The 20177-nt window shown below is 43.6% G+C and overlaps 1 protein-coding gene across 1 annotated transcript in view; it reads left to right on the top strand.

The window, feature by feature from the left end:
* The window catches only part of ATP6AP1 (ATPase H+ transporting accessory protein 1), a 40958-nt gene that overhangs the window by 3851 nt on the left and 16930 nt on the right, over window positions 1-20177 (top strand). The window contains exons 2-7 of the mRNA XM_073599805.1: window positions 6746-6872; window positions 8609-8683; window positions 10988-11181; window positions 11268-11308; window positions 18331-18416; window positions 19653-19891. Coding sequence (XP_073455906.1) covers window positions 6746-6872; window positions 8609-8683; window positions 10988-11181; window positions 11268-11308; window positions 18331-18416; window positions 19653-19891 — 762 coding nt within the window. The remainder of the gene's footprint in view (window positions 1-6745; window positions 6873-8608; window positions 8684-10987; window positions 11182-11267; window positions 11309-18330; window positions 18417-19652; window positions 19892-20177) is intronic.

Raw genomic sequence — 20177 nt, 5'->3', positions numbered from 1 at the left:
AAATTCCCTACTGAGCAGAAGGACTTAAAGCAGCATTAAACCTTCAGGTTTTTTCCCTTTAAAATAAGATACATGGTATACTTGCCTGCTCTGTGCAATGGTATTGCACAGAGCAGCCCCAATCCTCCTCTTCAGGGGTCCCACAGCGGTGCTACTGGCTCCTCTCTGGCGAGTGCCCCCATGGGAAGCAGCTTTCCATGGGAGCCCTTGTGTAGGCTCGCTCCCAAGCTGCCCTATCTGTGTCCATTGACATGGGCAGCTTGGGACCGCTCTCTTTCACATCACTGGATCAGGTAAGTATAAGAAGGGTGAGGGGAAACATGCAGCAGAGTTTTTCTACCTTGTGTAAAAGGGGCCTAACACTTCTTGTCCTAGGGTGGCAATGCTTAGTTACTGCACCATATCAATGGAGAAGTGTTTATCTGACCCCCCCCCCCCCCATCACCTTCTCATCTCCACAACATAGGGGAGAAGGTGTTCTGTAGTTCAGAGAGAACTGGTAGCACTCAAGCACTTTTCAAACCAATATAAAAAGACCTTTTTATATGGTTTATTCATCAGACCAAAAAGAAGCTCTTTGTTGGGGTCTGCATACACTTAAACAGCATGAAATGAGAGAGTGGCTGTCCCTGGCCAGTTTAAATCCCAAACAATACAAATACTTTGGTTTTTGTGAGGCTTCTGGTGAATTGAAGTGTCTGTTTTCTCCGTAGATGGGGGCCAGCAGTGAGATCTCTCTGCTAGAGGCCCCTTTTTACTTCTTTTAGAAGCCATCATAAAGTAAGGTCTCCCTTCCCCTGCTGTATTTTCAATAAAAGAAACCGGGAACCCTACCCTTGGTGTTTTTTTTGTTTTTAGTGGTAGTAAAGGTTAATTCTAACTCTTGTTCCCTCCACCTACAGGTCCTTCATAACATGTATAAAAAAATATCTCTGCGTACTTGGTCACGTGACCCTGCAGTATGGGGCACGTGACCCAGCTGCCCTGTGTAAGGAAGCATTCAACAATGGCTGTGAATACCCAGACCCGTGGCGTCTTCCATAGGCTCCCATGGCCCAGCCATTGTCTGCATACTCGCCTCTTCCCTGCAGCAGTCGTTTATTGACACAGGGTAGCTGGAGCTGCAGGAGCATGTGACCAGAGCAGATTTAAGGGAAAAAAAGTAATTGATCCCCTGCTGATTTTGTACGTTTACCCGCTGACAAATGATCAGTCTATAATTTTAATGGTAGGTTTTAACAGTGAGAGACAGAATAACAAAAAAATCCAGAAAACCGCATTACAAAAAAGGTATAAGTTGATTTGCTTTTTAATGAGTGAAATAAGTATTTGACCCCTTTGCAAAACATGAATTAGTGGCAAAACTCTTGTTGGCAAGCGGAGGTCAGACGTTTCTTGTAGTTGGCCACCAGATTTGCTCACATCTCAGGAGGGATTTTGCCCCACTCCTCTTTGCAGATCCTCTCCAAGTCATTAAGGTTTTGAGGGTGACGTTTGGTAACTCAAACCTTAATGTGCTTCTTCTTGAGCCACTCCTTTTTTTGCCTTGGCCGTGTGTTTTGGATCATTGTCATGCTGGAATACCCATCCACGCCCCATTTTCAATGCCCTGGCTGAGGGAAGGAGGTTCTCGCCTAAGATTTGACGGCCTATGGCCCCGTCCATCGTCCCTTTGTATCGGTGAAGTTGTCCTGTCCTCTTAGCAGAAAAACACCCACAAAACATAATGTTTCCACCTCCATGTTTGAAGGTGGGGATGGTGTTATTGGGGGTCATGGGCAGCATTCCTCCTCCTGCAAACACGGTGAGTTGAGTTGATGCCAAAGAGCTCGATTTTGGTCTCCTCTGACCACAACACTTTCACCCAATTCTCCTCTGAATGTTCATTCTGATCATTAGCAAACTTCAGACAGCCTGTACATGTGCTTTCTTAAACAGGGGGACCTTGCGCACGGTGTAGTGTGTTACCAATTGTTTTCTTGGTGACTGTTCCGAGCTGCTTTTAGATCATTGACAAGATTCTCTCGTGTAGTTCTGGGCTGATTCCTCACCGTTCTCATGATCATTGAAACTCCAGGAGGTGAGATCTTGCATGGAGCCCCAGACCGAGGGAGATTGACAGTTATTTTTTGTTTCTTCCATTTGCAAATAATCGCACCAACTGTTGTCACCCTCTCACCAAGCTGCTTGGCAATGGTCTTGTAGCTCATTCCAGCCTTTTGTAGGTCTACAATCTTGTCCCTGACATCTTTGGACAGCTCTTTGCCATGGCAGAGAGATTGGAATATGATTGCTTCTGTGGACAGGTGTCTTTTATACAGGTAACAAGCTGAGATTAGGAGCACTCCCTTTTAAGAGAGTGCTCCTAATCTCAGCTTGTTGCCTGTATAGAAGACACCTGAGAGCCAGAAATGTTGCTGATTTGATAGGGGATCAAATACTTTTTTTACTCATTAAAATGCAAATCAATTTATAACTTTTTTGAAATGTGTTTTATTGGATATTGGATATTTTAGTTGTTAATCTGTCTCTCGCTGTTAAAATAAACCTACCATTAAAGTAGTCCACACTAAAACTAAAATCCCTGCATCTACAGACATCCACGATCTAACACTAACCTATCTAGCCCTGTATAGAAGAAATCAGTATACATACCTTTTTCTGAAGCCGATCCGATTAGGCTGGACTTGCACTTTAAAATTATAGGCTGATCATTTCTTCGTCGGTGGGCAAACGTACAACATCGCCAGGGGATCAAATACATTTTTCCCTCACTGTTATTTGCCTTATCTTCCACTTTAATCCATCCAAAAAAGAAAAGTCAGTTGTAGACTGACTCGGTAATATATTTTATGATGTGTCTTCATTTTTTATTTGTGAGTAGAGACACTAAAGTCAGACTGAAGCACTGTGTGTTATATCATTATACAGTATAGCCATGACATGAACATAGGTTATTTGCCCAGAAATCAACATTCCATCCATCCTATCAATGTTTTCCATTGTATAGTGCTGGACACAACAGCCTTTGTAATAATCTTGTGATGTGGCTTTTTGATTTGCTGCGGTTCCTGGAAAATAAGTGCATCATGTGCCATGACCATCTGCCACACTAGCTTTGCAATCTGTACAGTGTGGGAACTCTAGAGTGATAGAGATGCATGTAGGTGCCTTTTTTATTAGGTTTGTTCACACGGGTGGCTGGAAGAAGGGGTGGTAAAAAACAGGTTAAGTCACATTGTTACCATCCTCCCAACTGCCACCCCAGAATGTGACATGATGGCCGCTCGGGTCTGTTTACATTTGTTATGATGCTTTCCACTGCAACAGTGCACTTTTAATTCAAGTAAGTCAGGTGGCACCACCTGTGTAACTTGTCCCTTGAAGTCAAATAGACTGGACTGCAGCCACGTGCCAGACATGGTGGTTGAGGTGTGGTAGTTCAATATTGGAAAAAATCCTCCTGGGGATCAAAAAAACGGTGTGTAGGTGAGGGCAATGCTGCCTTTTAAATGCTTGTAAATGGCTATAAACCTGCTTTGAAAACGAAATCCACTACAGATTGCGTTTCAGAGGGTGGAAAATTAGCCCTTCAACAGATAGCATAAGTGTTCAGTAGCCTCATGTAATAAAATCAGAATTCCGCCTTTAGAGGGTCTGTACTGACCTCAATGTGCATGCTGCTGATAGCCTGCTTTGACTGTAGCTGTGCTTCAATGTAAAATATCATGCTATATACTGCATCTGTTGCCTGGTTACTAGAGACTGTAACTATCCATTCGCATCCCGAATTTTCTGAAATTTGAGCTGTGGGTGGCTTTGTCGGCACCACCTGGTTGTACAAAAGTCAAATTATAAAATAGAAAATTGATGGCCGAACAGACTGCATATTATTATTTATTATTATTATTATTATTATTATTATTATTATTATTATTATTATTATTATTTTATTTTTTCTTTTGACTACTTCGATACCGGACACTTTCACCCCCTTCATGCCCCTGTCGCACGTTTTGAAGGACAATTGAGCGGTCATGCTGCACTGTACACATATGAACTTGTTATAATTTTTTCACACAAATGGAGCTTTCTTTTGGTGGTGTTTAACCACTTAACAACCGGCCCATAGCCGAATGACAGCTACAGGGCGGTTGCATAACTCTGGAAGGGCGTAGAGTGATGTCCTCCCAGAATCCTGCTGTCGCGCGCCCCCCGAACACATCCGTGACCGGACCTGGTGCATCACGGTAAACGGCTGCTGATAGCGGCTGTTTACCAGGTGACCACTGTGTCAAAAGGATGTAAACAAACCGGCCTGATATCCGGTTCCTCTTTCCCCTCTCCGTTCAATGTGAGCAGAGAGGAGAGAGATCGGTGGCAGCAGTGCTGTGGACTGCATGTGTAGTGCCCACAGCGATGATGTGTGACAAATCCATCCTTCCATACTGTGCATACCCGTCCATTCATGCTCTGCATACCCGTCCATTCATGCTCTGCATACCCGTCCATTCATGCTCATCCATGCTCTGCATACCCGTCCATTCATGCTCATCCATCCCACTACAAGTGCCTCACAAAAGTGTAATAGGTAGTCAAATTAGATTTGAAACTTGTGTACCTAGAACACCTGATGGTGCTCCCTGTATGTGGCCGCGCTTTGGAAAAGTCTCACACATGTGGTATCACCGTACTCAGGAGTAGGAGAATCTATTTTGGGGTGCAATTTTTGGTATGTACATGCTATGTGTTAGAAATATTGTGTAAATGGACAACTTTGTGTAAAAATGCGTTGTCATTTTTTTTTTTTTTTTTTTTTTCTTCTACAAGTTTTTGGAAAATGTGTAAAGAAAATGAAATGTTCAAAATACTCAATATGCCTCATAATTATACGTTGGGTTGTTTTCTTTCCAAAAAGGGGTCATTTTGGGGGAATTTCCATTGTTCTGGTGCTCCAGGGCCTTCAAAAGTGTAAGAGGTAGTCAAGAAATTATATGTGTAATTAACAATTTTGTGAAAGAATCTTAATTTTGCAAAGAATTGTGGGAAAAAATTACAAAAAAAAAACCTCACCATGCCTCTTACTAAATACCTTGGTATGTCTATTTCCAAAAAGGGGTCATTTGGGGGGTATTTGTACTTTCCTGGCTTGTTATGGTCTCAAGAAATGAGATAGACTGTCAGTACTTCAGGTATGATCAATTTTCAGAGATTGGCACCAGAGATTGTGGACTCTATAACTTTCACCAAGACCAAATAATATACACAATTTTTGGGTTTTACCAAAGATATGTAGCGGTATAAATTTTGGCCAAAAAATAGGAAGAATAATTACTAATTTGAAAAATGTTATAACAGAAACAAAGAAAAATGCATTTTTTTTTTTTTTTTACAGAATTTTTGGTCTTTTTTCTTTTATAGCGCAAAAAATAAAAAACCCAGAGGTGATTAAATACCACCAAAAGAAAGCTCTAGTTGTGTGAAAAAAGACAAAAATTTCATATAGGTACAGTGTTGCATGACTGAGTAATTGTCATTCAAAATGTGAGGGCATCGAAAGCTGAAAATTGGTCTGGTTAGGAAGGGGGTTTAAGTGCCCAGTGGGCAAGTGGTTAATCACCACTGGGTTTTTTTTATTGCTAAACAAATGAAAAAAGGCCACAAATTCTGAAGAGAAAAACCTTTTCATTTCTGTTATAAAATTTTTTGCTAATTTTTTTTCTTCACTGATGTGCAGTGATGAGGCTGCTCTGATGGGCACTGATTAGCGCTAATGGGGCTGCACTGGTAATCAGGGCACTGATTATCAGTGTAAATGTCACAGGATAGCCAGTTATCGTCTTTCCTGTAAGTGGCTGTTTACCTCTGTCTGATCAGCTGTGTCCGAAGGACATGGCAATCACAGAATGTGCCCTGGGGGCAGGGTTCTGGGAGGACGTCAATAGATGTGGGCCTCCCCCAGAACTCAATGACTGCGCTGTAGCCGTATTTTGGGTATAGCGCTGTCGCCAAGTGTGAGGCGGATGCGGACGGCTGATAAAAACCCAGGCACCAAGAAGCAATTTCTAGTTAACCTGGCGCCTGGGCTTTTGTCGAGCCCTGCAATCACTGGCACTTCAGATTTGTCCTTTTTAGCATGGATTGGGTAGTCAAGTAATTTTCTCTCGTTCAGCCCGTAGGCTATGTATGTTTAGACTGCCTTCAGGTAACAGTGGGTTGTTAAGCTGGCCATAGATGAATCTGGGCTGGTTCAGCAGGCACCAGCTGAGATGCAATTTATCTATGGGCAGGCTGGTTGTACTGAAGTCGATCTATCAATCAACTTTAGTACAACCAGTCTGTTAGATTTATTGCATGCAATTACTGGCTCCCCTCTGGCAGAACACAATAGCACTGCGGGAGGGATTCCCCCATTAACACTAACTGTGTTGATGGGGAAACCTAACGATTTTGTTTGCAGGAAAGATTGATTTATCTATGGCATGCTTTAGAGACTGATTTCATATTACTAGAGACTGTTAGAGGTTGCTTTTATGTTATAAAGACCTCCTTCCTTTTAGAGAGAAGTGAAATGAATCCAGATTGGACAAATAACAAATTTTCCTTAATTAGATTTGCTTGACAAGTCTCCTTTTTGTTTTGTTGGGAAAAAAAAAATTGTGCTGCTTTTGGTACAGCATATGTAGCTTGTTAGTGCTTTTATGAAAACTGTTTAATTATACCTTTTCACTCAATTGTCTGACAGTTCCCTGTGGAACAACGAGCCCAGCACACACGGAGGTCATGTGACAACTGATCGCCAGCTGGGTCAGTACTTGGACTCTGCACTGAATAGTGGACCCCGGAATGTCTTGATTTTCCTCCAAGATAAGGTAATCTTTGTACGCTGTCATATCAGTTTTTTCCTGCTTTTTAATAATTATTTTGGGTAAGGTTGAGGTTCTTTGCACAAAGGGCAGCATGTTTGCAGGAAGACCCCGGTGGTTGAAAATTTCTATTATAATTCTGGGACTGGACATGCAGTTGATGGTAAGAGAAGATCCGTCCTGGCTCTACACTCCACCTGCTCAGTGCAATCAACGTGGTTCACAGACTTCTGAATGGGGAAAGGTGGTAGACCTGAAATTCTAAACTGAAAGCCACTAAATGCATACTTGACACACCTTGGGTATTCGGTCCTTTATCAGAAACTTCTGTACACAGTGCTTGACGAAGGAGTCGGTTCCCACTCTTTACCTACATGCAGATGTTGCAGGTCTGCTGTTTAAAGTGGTTGTAAACGTTCAATTTTTTTTTTTAACCACTTCAATACCATGCGCTTTCGCCCCTTTCACCCCTTCTGCCCAAGACAATTTTCTTTCTTCTTTTTTTTTTTTTTTTTTTTATAATTATACATACAAACAAATAATATATCAAATAAGTTCATTAAATATCTGAAGTTATTAAATGATATATAAAAAAAGGAAAGAAAACAACATAAACCAAACAAACCTTGCACCTCTCGTATCAAATTCACTTATATAATAACCAAAGCATACTAGGAGCATAAATACAATCGACTAATCAAATTAAGTTAAGCTCCCTTAATATCAGTCCTCAAACTATGGAAGCATCCTCCCTGCAGCTTCAGTTTATCTTTCTTTTGTATAGTAATTTCTTCTTCTCATCTATTCCACTATTCCCCAACTATCTCCATTTGCCTTTACTCATCTCTACTAGGTAAACCATCAAAGTTTACTAGGCTCTATACACCATGGCCATATTTTACCAAACTTTTGTCGTGTACCTCTATGCTTGTACGTTAATTTTTCTCTTTAAGTATATAATTAAGTTTCTTAACCCATTGTTTATGGGTTGGAGGATCAGCAGATAACCATTTTTGTAAAATAACTTTACGTGGTAAGTATAACTTGGCACTCGCGATCGCCACAGGCGCGTGCTGGCATGTTATCCTACCGGACGTCATGACGTCCTGTCAGGATAAGAGAACCACTTCCCTGCCATCAATCTGCTATGGGCCAGGCGGGAAGTGGTTAAATAACAAACATAGCTATGCGTGCCTTCTCTGTGCAATGGTTTTGCAAAGAACAGCCACAGTCCTCTTCTTCTGGGGTCCCCGCCGGCGCTCCTGGCCCCTCCTCTTCATCGGGTTCCCCCCTGCGGAATGCCGCTTTCCATGGGGGCACCCGGGTGGGCTCGCCCCTGAGTCCCACTGCCGAGTCCCTTGACACAGACAGCGGGACTTGGTCCTGCCCCCCTGTCACAGCTTTTGATTGACAGCAATGGGAGCCAATGGCTCCTGCTGTTATCAATCTGTCCAATGAGGCTGGAGCTGCTGCGCTCTTGCACATCATTGGATTGGGCCCAGGTTGGGGGGGGGGGGGGGGGGGTGGGATCTGACGGGGAGCTGCAGCACAGGTGTGTGTGGTTGTTTTTTTTTGGTTTTTTAAACCAGTAGAAGCCTACTAGTAAGGATTGTGACAGTAGGTTAGCTGTTTAAGTCATGCAGATGACAGAACCAAAGACTAACACTTTGCAGCTATGTTTGCATGTTATCTGCTTTATGCTCCCCTCTATGCTCCTGTCTCACAAATCTGTTATTTTCTAGCTGAGTGTTGAAGACTTTACAGCTTTCGGAGGAGTCTATGGCAACAAGCAGGACAGCGCTTTTCCCAATCTAGAAGTAAGTGAAAACTACTTGTAGTATATGTTTTGTGGTGTTGCAGGGCATATTTAAAAACTGGTGAATGATGGTTTGACACATGCTACTGCAGCAGCTTCATACAATTTTTGTAACCAACTGTTGCTGTCAAATCCTGGGCACTTCTGGATAGACAAAGCTTACCATGGCCACCTTCTAAACATTCCTGTTGAACCATTACATTGATGGGCTGCCTCACTGGCTAGTTGGAATGTGCAGGACGTAGGAAGGGATGGGCAAATTTCTGCACTACAGGCATTGCTAGGCCTTTGCCAGTAGGTGCGGCCTGAAATTTGCCCTTAGCGGTATTTTAGTGGCTGCCGCAGGTATTTGTATGTTAATTTGTAAATGTTACAGCCAATCTGTTAAAATATTTTTTCTCTTTTAATTTTGACTTTTGCTGTCTTCAGATGGCATAGCACTAATCTAGTCCTGTCCGTGCAGCCGAATATTCTATTTTTTTTTTTTGTAATAATAAACTTGTCATACTTAGGCCTCATGCACATTGGACGTTTTTGCTATCTCTCCTAGATGCCTTTGCTCCTGGCAGCCGTGTTTTGGCCTAAAATGGTGTGTGTGTTTTTTTTTTTTTTTTTTCCTACAAGCTTGATGGTTGTAATGCATTTAGGCGCCTTAAGCGCTTGGGCATTAATTCAATAATTTATTCTGCCCATTGAAGTAAATTAACGCTCAAGCGCTAAACGGGCCCAGCATTAACACACGTGTAAACTTCTCTAAGCGCCTGTGTGTGCATGGACACACAGGCTAATGTGCAATGGTGTTTAGAGAGAGAGAGAGAGAGAGAGATATATTTTATATTACGTATGTGTTACTAAGACCCCTTTCACACTGGGGTGTTTTTCAGGCGCATTTGGGCTAAAAATAGCACCTGAAAAACTCCTCCCCTGCAGCCCCTGGTGTGAGAGCCCGAGTGCTAGAAAAAGTCCTGCAAGCCCCTTCCCATTGAAACGAATAGAGCGCTGCCGAAGCTCTGCTTTTCGGGCGCTAGCGGGGGGTTAAAAGCGCCTCTAAAACTAGTGTTGTCAGTGTGAAAGGGGTCTTAAAGCGGAAATAAACCCATCCATAAATCAGTTTTCATTTCCAGCACGTGCCGGAAATGTAACGCTCCCATTGGTTGTGCTCTCAACCAAACTGTCAAACCATCCAATGGCTGGTGTCATAACTGATCACACGTGCAGCATCATGGCAGTTGTAAATTATACAGAGGCAAAGATGGCAGCTTCCTTGGCTGAAAACGATAGGGGGGGGTTTACTTGCACTTTTAAGATTAAAATGGGAATGAGGATATGCAAAATCTCCCAGTCAGTCCACATGTTGTTTTGCATTCCTTAAAATGAGAGAGAGTGCAAAGTACAGAGATGACTGATAGAATATTATACCTCTGCAGTTTCTCTAGAGCAGCCTTTTTCAACCAGGTGCCTTAGCAAAATGCCTAAAAATTGGCCAAAAATAGTATACAAGCCAGCAGGTGGATGAAGCCCTTTAGTTACATAAAGCCACAGGTTTTCGTTGTACACCATTACAACCTTAAAGCTGCCAGCATCCTAACAACCAATGATCTCATTGGTTGATAAGGACATCGGGCACCTGCACAGCATCCTTGTTTGTGCCACCCCTGCTCCTCCGTCAACACAGGGGTCACATTAGCTAAATGAGACAGGAAACCTTGGAATACTAGTCAGTAGCAGTGTGCAAAGGTGTGTTTGCTTTAGAACAGGGGTCTTCAGACTACAGCCTGTGGGCTGGATGTGGCCCTTTGCTTGCCTTTCCTACCTTGGGTCACTAATTCTTCCACCTATACGAGGCACTAGTCCTTCCACTGACACCAATGATGGGGCACTATTCCTCCAACTGAAACCAATGATGTAATTTTTTTTTTTTTTTTTTTTTTTTTTTACTCCCACTGACCACCAAGCCTATGGCATTTTCTACTTCCACTGGACACCCCTCCCTAAAATTTGAAGGGCAGTAAAATGGTCCTTTGTTTTGAAAGTTTGGAAACCTCTGCTTGTTCTGATGCAATGGCTGCATACTTGAGTCCCTGGAGTAGAATTAGCCAGACAACTACCATTTTCAGAAAGGGTATCCTGCATATTTCTCATGACAGGTTTGCTATTAAGCGGGGGGAATCTAGATGTTGCTTTATTGTGGGACTACAGGGCTCACAGTGTACAGATATGCTCCAGGTGGAGAACTAATCCTGACTTGCTTATTTTACGGACTGGTGGGGAGGTTGCTTTAATACCTTGTGCTTCTAAATTTTAGAGCATTATGGAGTCCTCGCCGTCTTCCCTGGTGCTGCCTTCAGTGGACTGGTATGCTGCCAACATCCTTCCCACTTACCTTAAGGAGAAACTGGGTGTCAGCCCACTTCATGTGGATCAGTCCACCCTACTAGAGCTGAGACTGAATAAAAGCATCCCATCCTTACTTGTCGTAAGGTTACCCTATGCCAGTAGGTGAGTCTTAAAGGAATTACAATATTTTTTTTTTTTTTCTACTTTTAAATATGTGTTCAGTGTATATTCTTTCTTTTTTTCTCTAGTAATGGAGTAATGGCAGCCAAAGATGTCCTCCGAGCCAATGGTAAGCCTGTATATAAAGCACGCCATTCTTGCATGCCTGCTGGGAACTGTGATATTCTTAGATGCGGATAGAAAGTGAGATGGAGATGCACAGTAAAAGATCTGGGAGTTGTCTTCTCTTTTCTAGCTAAGGTCTCTGCTGCAATTTTCTTGCCCTTTCACACCTAAGCGACTGTACACATGGATACCAGATGAAGCCAAACATCCAGCTCTTGTACTGCATCATCTGACATTCCAATGCTCACCACACCGGATGGTGCTACTGGAGTGTTCTGTCGGACAGCAACATCAATTCTCAATCTACTGGAGTCCACCTTAGGGCCAATTGTAAACTTTATTTTGAGCACAGTGTGGTGACAAGGACCCAAGCTGACTGTATTTCTTTGTAGAGTACAGGAGAGTACAAAGGAATGCAGACCTAATGCTTAAAGCGGAAGTAAACCTATCCGTAAAACAGTTTAATTTCTGGACAGAAATATAACACTCCCATTGGTTGTACTCGCAACCAAACTGTCAAACCATCCAATGGCTGGTGTCATAACTGATCACATGTGCAGCATCATGGCAGGTGTAGATTAACCACTTGCTGACCGCCTAACGCAGATATACTGTGGCAGAATGGCACGGACAGGCAAAATCACGTACCTGGTACGTGATCTGCCTTCCGCGGGCTGGGGGCGCATCGTGTGTTTCTGTATTAGTGTCACAGGTGACGCTAGTTAGGTAAGTAAGTATATAGGTTCGCCGTCAGCGTTTTATAGCGACAGGAACCCCCATATACTACCTTTTATAATAAAGGTTTTAACCCCCTGATTGCCCCCTAGTTAACCCTTTCACCAGTGATCACCGTATAACTTATGGGTGAGGCTGGTTAGTTAATTATAGTTTCAGGACACACGCCGTTTATTACCTTATAAAGGTTTAACCCCCTAATCGCCCGGCAGTGATTTAAGTTTTAGGGTCAGATAAGGTCTGCGTTGCCCCAGGCAGCGTCAGGTTAGCCCCAGTACCGCTAACACCCACGCACGCAGCATACACCTCCCTTACTGGTATAGTATCTGAACGGATCAATATCTGATCAGATCTATACTAGGGTCCCCAGCAGTTTAGGGTTCCCAAAAACGCAGCGTTAGCGGGATCAGCCCAGATACCTACTAGCACCTGCGTTTTGCCCCTCGGCCCAGCCCACCCAAGTGCAGTATCGATCGATCACTGTCACTTACAAAACACTAAACACACATAACTGCAGCGTTCGCAGAGTCAGGCCTGATCCCTGCGATCGCTAACAGTTTTTGTTGGTAGCGTTTTGATACAGTCGCTAACAGTCAGGAGCTTTTTTGCCTGTGAGTCTCACAATGTACCCCTAAATTTAGAGCCCAAAATGGCAAATCGAAGGTACACTAGTGAAGAGGCCTACATGTTTCTGAGCATGACAGATAGTGACGAGGAAGTCACTCATCTGTCAGATTCAGGCTCAGAATATGATCCTGTAGAGGACAGCGGCTCCATGACAGATAGCTCTGACTACTGAGTTGTGGTCCCTGCCAAGGTTAGGCGTACCAGACCCCGAACTACTTCTTCTGTCCTTGATGTGCAAGAACCACAGGTCCCTCGTATGGAGCAGAGAAGTACTAGCGTCGCTATTCCTTCTGGTGAACTGGCAAGCACCAGCTGCCTAGTACACCCCGGTCGTACATCCAGCACTCCAGTAACACTTGGTGATGTGGCGAGTCCCATAAGTGCAGTTCAAGCTGGCGAGGTGGTAAGCACAAGTAGTGTCCCGCTGCCACCAAGAAGACTAACACAGGCCCATCGTGTCCATAGTGCCCTTCCTGCTGCATTCGCCAATACGAATTGGGAACCCACCATTTCTGCAGCACCCGTACGTCCCCCATTCACTGGCCAACCCGGCATTCAGGTGGAAACAGTTGATTTTACGTCATTGGATTTTTATTCGCTGTTTTTCACCGAAGATCTCTATAGATCTATTGTGGACCAAAGCAATTTGTACGCTGGTCAACACATCGCCACTATTCCCCAGTCCTCCCTTGCCAGAGATTGGAAACCAATTACGGTTTTCGAATTTAAGATCTTTCTGGGCCTTTCCCTCAGCATGGGCATAAATAAAGAATGAGTTGCGGTCATATTGGTCCACTGACCCAATTTACCATATGCCCATGTTCTCTGCCTCCATGGCCAGGGCTCGATACGAGCAGATTTTGCGGTTCATGTACTTCAACAACCATGAACTCTGTCGTCCTCGTGGAGACCCTGAATACGATCGTCTCTACAAAATTCCGCCCCTTGTAAACCACTTCAACCAACGTTTTGCAGACTTGTTTACTCCCCATCAAGTTGTCTGCGTTGATGAGTCCCTGATTAAGTTTTCTGGCCGCTTGTCATTCAAACAGTACCTTCCCAGCAAGCGTGCCAGATACGGGGTCAAGATGTATAAGCTCTGTGACAGGGCCACAGGCTATACATGTAGTTTTATGGTTTACGAGGGCAAAGATAGTCACGTAGAGCCGACAAACTGCCCTGACTACATGGGAAGCGCTGGCAAGATTGTGTGGGACTTGGTGCCACCCTTATTTGGAAAAGGGTACCACTTGTACGTGGACAGTTATTACACAAGCGTGCCACTTTTTAGTCACCTTTTTGATCATGAGATTGGAGCATGTGGCACGGGGCGACCTAATCGCCAGGGCTTTCCCCAGTGGCTTGTAGATTCCCGTCTTGGGCTGGGGGAGAGAGCCTGCTTGCAGTGTAATAATTTGCTCACTATGAAGTGGAGGGATAATAAGAATGTTTTCGTTCTTACCTCCCTTCATGCAGACATGACGGTCCAAATTACTACGGCGACTGGTGTTGTGGAGAAAACCCCTCTGTGTCAACGAATTTAACCTTAACATGGGAGGGATGGACCTCAACGACCAGTTGTTGGCGCTGTACCTAGTTGCCCGTAAGGCCAGATGCTGGTACAAAAAAGTGTCTGTTTATTTCAATTTTGCTGAACGCTTCTGTGCTATACAGAGCTTCAGGACGGACTGGATCCTTCATTAAATTCCAGGAAGAGATCGTCAGAGCCCTTCTGTTTCCAGACGGTGCTCCACCTCACCTTTCCCAACCAAATGCAGTAAGCCAGCTGCATGAGCGGCATTTTCTTTATGTCCTCCCGAGTACCCCTACCCAACGAGCCCCCCAAAAAAGATTTTGTGTCTGCAGCAAGCGCGGATATAGGTGTGACACCCGGTATTATTGTCCCTCCTGTCCTGACAATCCTGGTCTTTGCATTGGTGAATGTTTTGAACGCTACCATACACTAGTTGAGTTTTAGCGTAGGGTACAGCACTGCACAGACTAGGACACACTTTCACAGGGTCTCCCAAAATGCTATCGCATTTTGAGAGACCCAAGCCTGGTACCAGTTACAAAAGTTAAAGTTACAAAAAAAAGTAAAAAAAAAAATATAAAAGAATATTGTTCTGCTCTTTTTTACTGTATTCTATTCTGCAATGTTTTATTGTTATGTTTTTATCATGTTTGCTTTATAGGTATGCAGGTATGCAATTTTTTTTTTTTTTTTTATGCTTTTACTGTGTTTTATTGTTAACCATTTTTTTTGTTTTCAGGTACGCCATTCAGCTGCAGAGCGGATTTATTTATCTTGACAGCAACAGCGTTTGCTCCCACGATACAAAAAGCCGTAACTCCAGCGCTGTCGGTGATTTCACCACCACAGTTAAATACTTCAGCATATATGCCGAAGCGTGGGGGCAGCAGTGGGTGGAGGAGCGATTTGCTCCTACCTTTTGCGGGAGGATGCCCCCATGCTTCGGCATATATAAACGGTGCATGTATGCCCATCATTATAAGTGGGTGGATGAAGGGAGGTATTCTAATGGTGTGCATACCCACCGATCAATATCCTCCTCCTTCTTCCCTTTTTTTTTTTTTTTTTTTTTTTTGTTCAGCCCACAGGCTACATGAAAAAAAGTTTACAATATATGCCCAACAAGGACCAGCAACGTACTGGTATGTTGCTGGAATTTGAGTGGTTATACCAGAATGATGCCTGCAGGTTTAGGTATCATCTTGGTATTCTTTTCAGCCAGCGGTCGGCTTTCATGTAAAAGCAATCCTAGCGGCTAATTAGCCTCTAGACTGCTTTTGCAAGCAGTGGGAGGGAATGGGCACACACACACACACACACTTCGTCTTCCATGTTTTTCTCTGGTTCTCCTGTCCCAACAGGGAACCTGAGAATGCAGCCGGTGATTCAGCCAGCTGACCATAGAGCTGATCAGAGACCAGAATGGCTCCAAACATCGCTATGGCCTAAGAAACCGGAAGCTACGAGCATTTCATGACTTAGATTTCACCGGATGTAAACAGCGCCATTGGGAAAGCATTTTATCACACCGATCTTGGTTGTGGTCAGATGCTTTGAGGGCAGAGGAGAGATCTAGGGTCTAATAAACCCCAATTTTTTTCAAAAAAAGAGTACCTGTCACTACCTATTGCTATCATAGGGGATATTTACATTCCCTGAGATAACAATAAAAATGATTACAAAAAAAATGAAAGGAACAGTTTCAAAATAAGATAAAAAAGCAAAAAAAATATTAAAGGAAGAAAAAAAAGCACCCCTGACCCCCCCCCCCCCCCCCCCCCCCCTGCTGTCGCGCAAAGGCGAACGCAAGCGTCAGTCTGGCGTCAAATGTAAACAGCAAATGCACCATGCATGTGAGGTATCACCGCGAAGGTCAGATCGAGGGCAGTAATTTTAGCAGTAGACCTCCTCTGTAAATCTAAAGTGGTAACCTGTAAAAGGCTTTTAAAAATGTATTTAGTTTGTCGCCACTGCACGTTTGTGCGCAATTTTAAAGCATGTCATGCTTGGTATCCATGTACTCGGCCTAAGATCATCTTTTTTATTTCATCAAACATTTGGGTAATATAGTGTGTTTTGGTGCATTAAAATGTAAAAAAGTGTGTTTTTTCCCAAAAAAAAGCGTTTGAAAAATCGCTGCGCAAATACTGTGTGGGGGGAAAAAAAAAAAAAAGGAAAATCCCACCATTTTAATCTGTAGGGCATTTGCTTTAAAAAAAAAAATATGTTTGGGGGTTCAAAGTAATTTTCTTGCAAAAAAAAATATTTTTTCATGTAAACAAAGTGTCAGAAAGGGCTTTGTCTTCAAGTGGTTAGAGTGGGTGATGTGTGACATAAGCTTCTAAATGTTGTGCATAAAATGCCAGGACAGTTCAACACCCCCCCCCCCCCAAATGACCCCATTTTGGAAAGTAGACACCCCAAGCTAATTGCTGAGAGGCATGTTGAGTCCATGGAATATTTTATATTGTGACACAAGTTGCGGGACAAAGTTGTCACTAAATTATATATTGCTCAAACATGCCATGGGAATATGTGAAATTACACCCTAAAATACATTCTGTTGCTTCTCCTGAGTACGGGGATACCACATGTGAGACTTTTTGGGAGCCTAGCCGCGTACGGGACCCCGAAAACCAAGCACCGCCTTCAGGCTTTCTAAGGGCATAAATTTGGGATTTCACTCTTCACTGCCTGGAAGCCATGGAATGCCCAGGTGGCACATGCCCCCCCCCCCCCCCCCAAATGACTCTATTTTGGAAAGTAGACACCCCAAGCTATTTGCTGAGAGCTATAGTGAGTATTTTGCAGACCTCACTTTTTGTCACAAAGTTTTGAAAATTGAAAAAAGAAAAACATTTTTTTTTCTTGTCTGTCTTCATTTTGAAAAACAAATGAGAGCTGCATAATACTCACCATGCCTCTCAGCAAATAGCTTGGGGTGTCCACTTTCCAAAATGGGGTCATTTGGGGGGGTTTGTGCTATCTTGGCATTTTATGGCCTTCAAAACTGATGGGTAGTGAGGAGTAAATCAAAAATGTATGCCCTTGGAAATCCTGAAGGCAGTGATTGGTTTTCAGGGCCCCGTATGAAGCTAGGCTCCCAAAAAGTCTCACACATGTGGTATCTCCGTACTCAGAAGGAGCAGCAGAATGTATTTTGGGGTGTAATTCCACATATGCCCATGTCATATTCCATGGACTCAACATGCCTCTCAGCAAATAGCTTGGGTCATCTACTTTCCAAAATGGGGTCATTTGGGGGGGTATAATGAATATACGCTTATTGACTTTTTTTTTTTTTTTTTTTACCAAAGACATGTTGAATACATTTTGGCCTAAATGTATGACTAAAATTGAGTTTATTGGATATTTTTTTTATAACAAAAAGTAGAAAATATCATTTTTCGGTCTTTTTCCGTCTATAGCGCAAAAAATAAAAACCGCAGAGGTGATCAAATACCATCAAAAGAAAGCTCTATTTGTGGGAAGAAAAGGATGCAAATTTCGTTTGGGTACAGCATGGCATGACCGCGCAATTAAAAGTTAAAGGGACGCAGTGCCAAATTGTAAAAAGTGCTCTGGTCAGGAAGGGGGTAAATCCTTCCGGGGCTGAAGTGGTTAAACAGACAAAGTTGGCAGCCTCCTTGGCTGAAAGAGATAGGGAGGTTTACTTACACTTTAGGGTTGTTTTGAAAGCAAAAGTTTTTTTTTTCTTTCATTAAGGTGAAAAATTTCAACTTTATTCCCGAGTCCTGAATCCATCCAGGGGTGTCTCGCGCTCTCTCTCGCGCTGCTGTCAAGCAAATGTTGTGGGGAGGGGGCGGGGTTGAGCTGTGTGTGTCTATAGACGTGCACAGCCTGACTCGGGAGCAAGCCTGCAGGTGTGCCACCATAGGAAGCTGTTTACTTTGGGGGCACACAGAGAAGAGGAGGAGCTGAGAGCGCCAGTGGGAGACCCTCGAAGAGGAGGATTGGGCTGCTCTGTGCAATACATTTCGCAGAGCAGGTAAGTATAATAGGTTTGCTATTTATAAAAGCCATTTTTTTTTTATCTCTTAAAACTAGACTGAACTATCTGTACATACTGCAATTTCAGTCATTGATCACTTCCTTTCTTGCAATTGCAGATGAAGTCATTGGACAAGTTTTGAGCACGCTAAAATCAGAGGGTGTGCCTTATACTGCTCTTCTCACGGCTCTCAGGCCATCTAGGGTAAGTGTGTGTGTGTGTGTGTGTGTGGGTTGTTTTTTTTTTTTTTTTTTTTTTCTCATCACAAATGGTAAACCAACCGCAGCCGGGTGTTGCAATGCATTGGAAATAAACATTTTGGGGTTTTCAGTTTGCATCCGATGGAAAAGTGTTTGCAAAATTCATACTTTAGCTGTTAAATTAGTAGTTTCCTTGTGCTCACAGGGGCTGATTTGATTGGTGATTGTAAACGTTCAGATTTAGCAAAAAGCAATAACAAGCATGTCCATACTTTACATAGAGCAGCAATGGTTTTGCATAGAACAGCCCCGATCCTTCTCTTCTCGGGTCCCCTGCTGGAGCTCAAATTCAGAGTGTTCCCACCATAGCAAACTGCTTGTTATGGGGCACTTCTCTGTCCCAGTCCACATGTTATACATGCCTTTTACTCCCAAAGGCTGTCCACACAATCGATGTACAGAAAGACTTGTTGGTAATTTTTAGTTTTGGAGGCTTGTCTACATCAAAGGAAACTGAGCTCTCTCAGCAGCTGCCTTGTCAGAATTTACCAGTCCTTGTAATTATGCCCGTAGGGAGTAATATAAACTTTTTCCTACCGCTGGGACAATGTAAGAAATGCCTAATGGGGGGGGGGGGGGGGGGGGTGGAGAAGAGCACAAGGGGGCCATGAGGGGACCAGGAGAGAATAGTACGGGGGGCGAGAGGGAGAGACAGACCTACATACATGCCCCACCCCCTTGGGTTATGTTTCCTCATGGCCCCCTTTTTACTGTGCTGTGCTCTTCTCCCCCTTCCTGCACTATTTCCTCCTGAATCCTGAAAAAATCTTTCCATGGACATTCCCTGTTGAGCACACTGATGATGCACCTATCAGCCCCACAGAGCATCCTGGCTTCCAATACCTTTTACTTCAAGTTATGCAAGAGGTGGTGTGCATGCCACAAACCACTTACCAGGTTTTGCCACAAGGCATGGAAGGAGGCTGTTACTATGCCACTTGTAGTTCTTTGCATGAATACACTGAATGACTCCAAAATGCTCTGTGAGGGGGGGAACAAAGGTGACCTAAAAAGTATACCCTTATTGTGTGCCAACTTCCCTGACTGTTTTTTTCCCCTTCTTTCTTCTTTATTTCTTCTTCTTTCTTCTTCTCTTTTTTTTTTTTTTTTAACATTTTTAATCTTTATGCAATTTTTTTGGATTAAACTACACAATGCATTTTTTTTTTTTTGTCTTCAGGTGAACACAGAGACTGACTTTGGGGTGGCTAATCTGAGGCGTCAGCTGCTGGCCGCAGATACTCCGCAATACCCACCTGTGTCTTTCAATAACACAGAGAACACCCCTTGTATCCTGTTCTGGGCCGTTAACATAACCCTACACTTTGAAAACACTGTAACGGAGCTCGCTGGGAGTACCTTCTCCAGACCAAACCCACAACTCACTCAAGGCTCCAGCTGCAACCTTACTGACTCAAGGTGAGTGGATAGTGCTATTGTTAACCACTTGACCTACCTCCGGAAGAATGTTATACTTACCTGCTCTGTGTAATGGATTTACGCAGAGCAGCCTGGATCCTCCTCTTCTCGGGTCCCTCCTGTCTAGTGCCCCCACGGCAAGCGGCTTGCTGTGGGGGCACCTGAGGACGAACCTCTTCTCTGTATCCATTCAGCTCTGCCCCCTCCCTCTCCTGTTTGGCTCATTGTCTTTGACAGCAGCAAGAGCCAATGGCGCCCAACTGTTGTCTCCAATGAAGAGGGAGAG

This window comes from Aquarana catesbeiana, linkage group LG09, assembly GCF_042186555.1.
Source record: "Aquarana catesbeiana isolate 2022-GZ linkage group LG09, ASM4218655v1, whole genome shotgun sequence".
Lineage (NCBI taxonomy): Eukaryota > Metazoa > Chordata > Amphibia > Anura > Ranidae > Aquarana > Aquarana catesbeiana.
The sequence above is the reverse complement of the archived record's forward strand: the minus strand, read 5'-3'. Positions and strand labels throughout refer to the sequence as shown.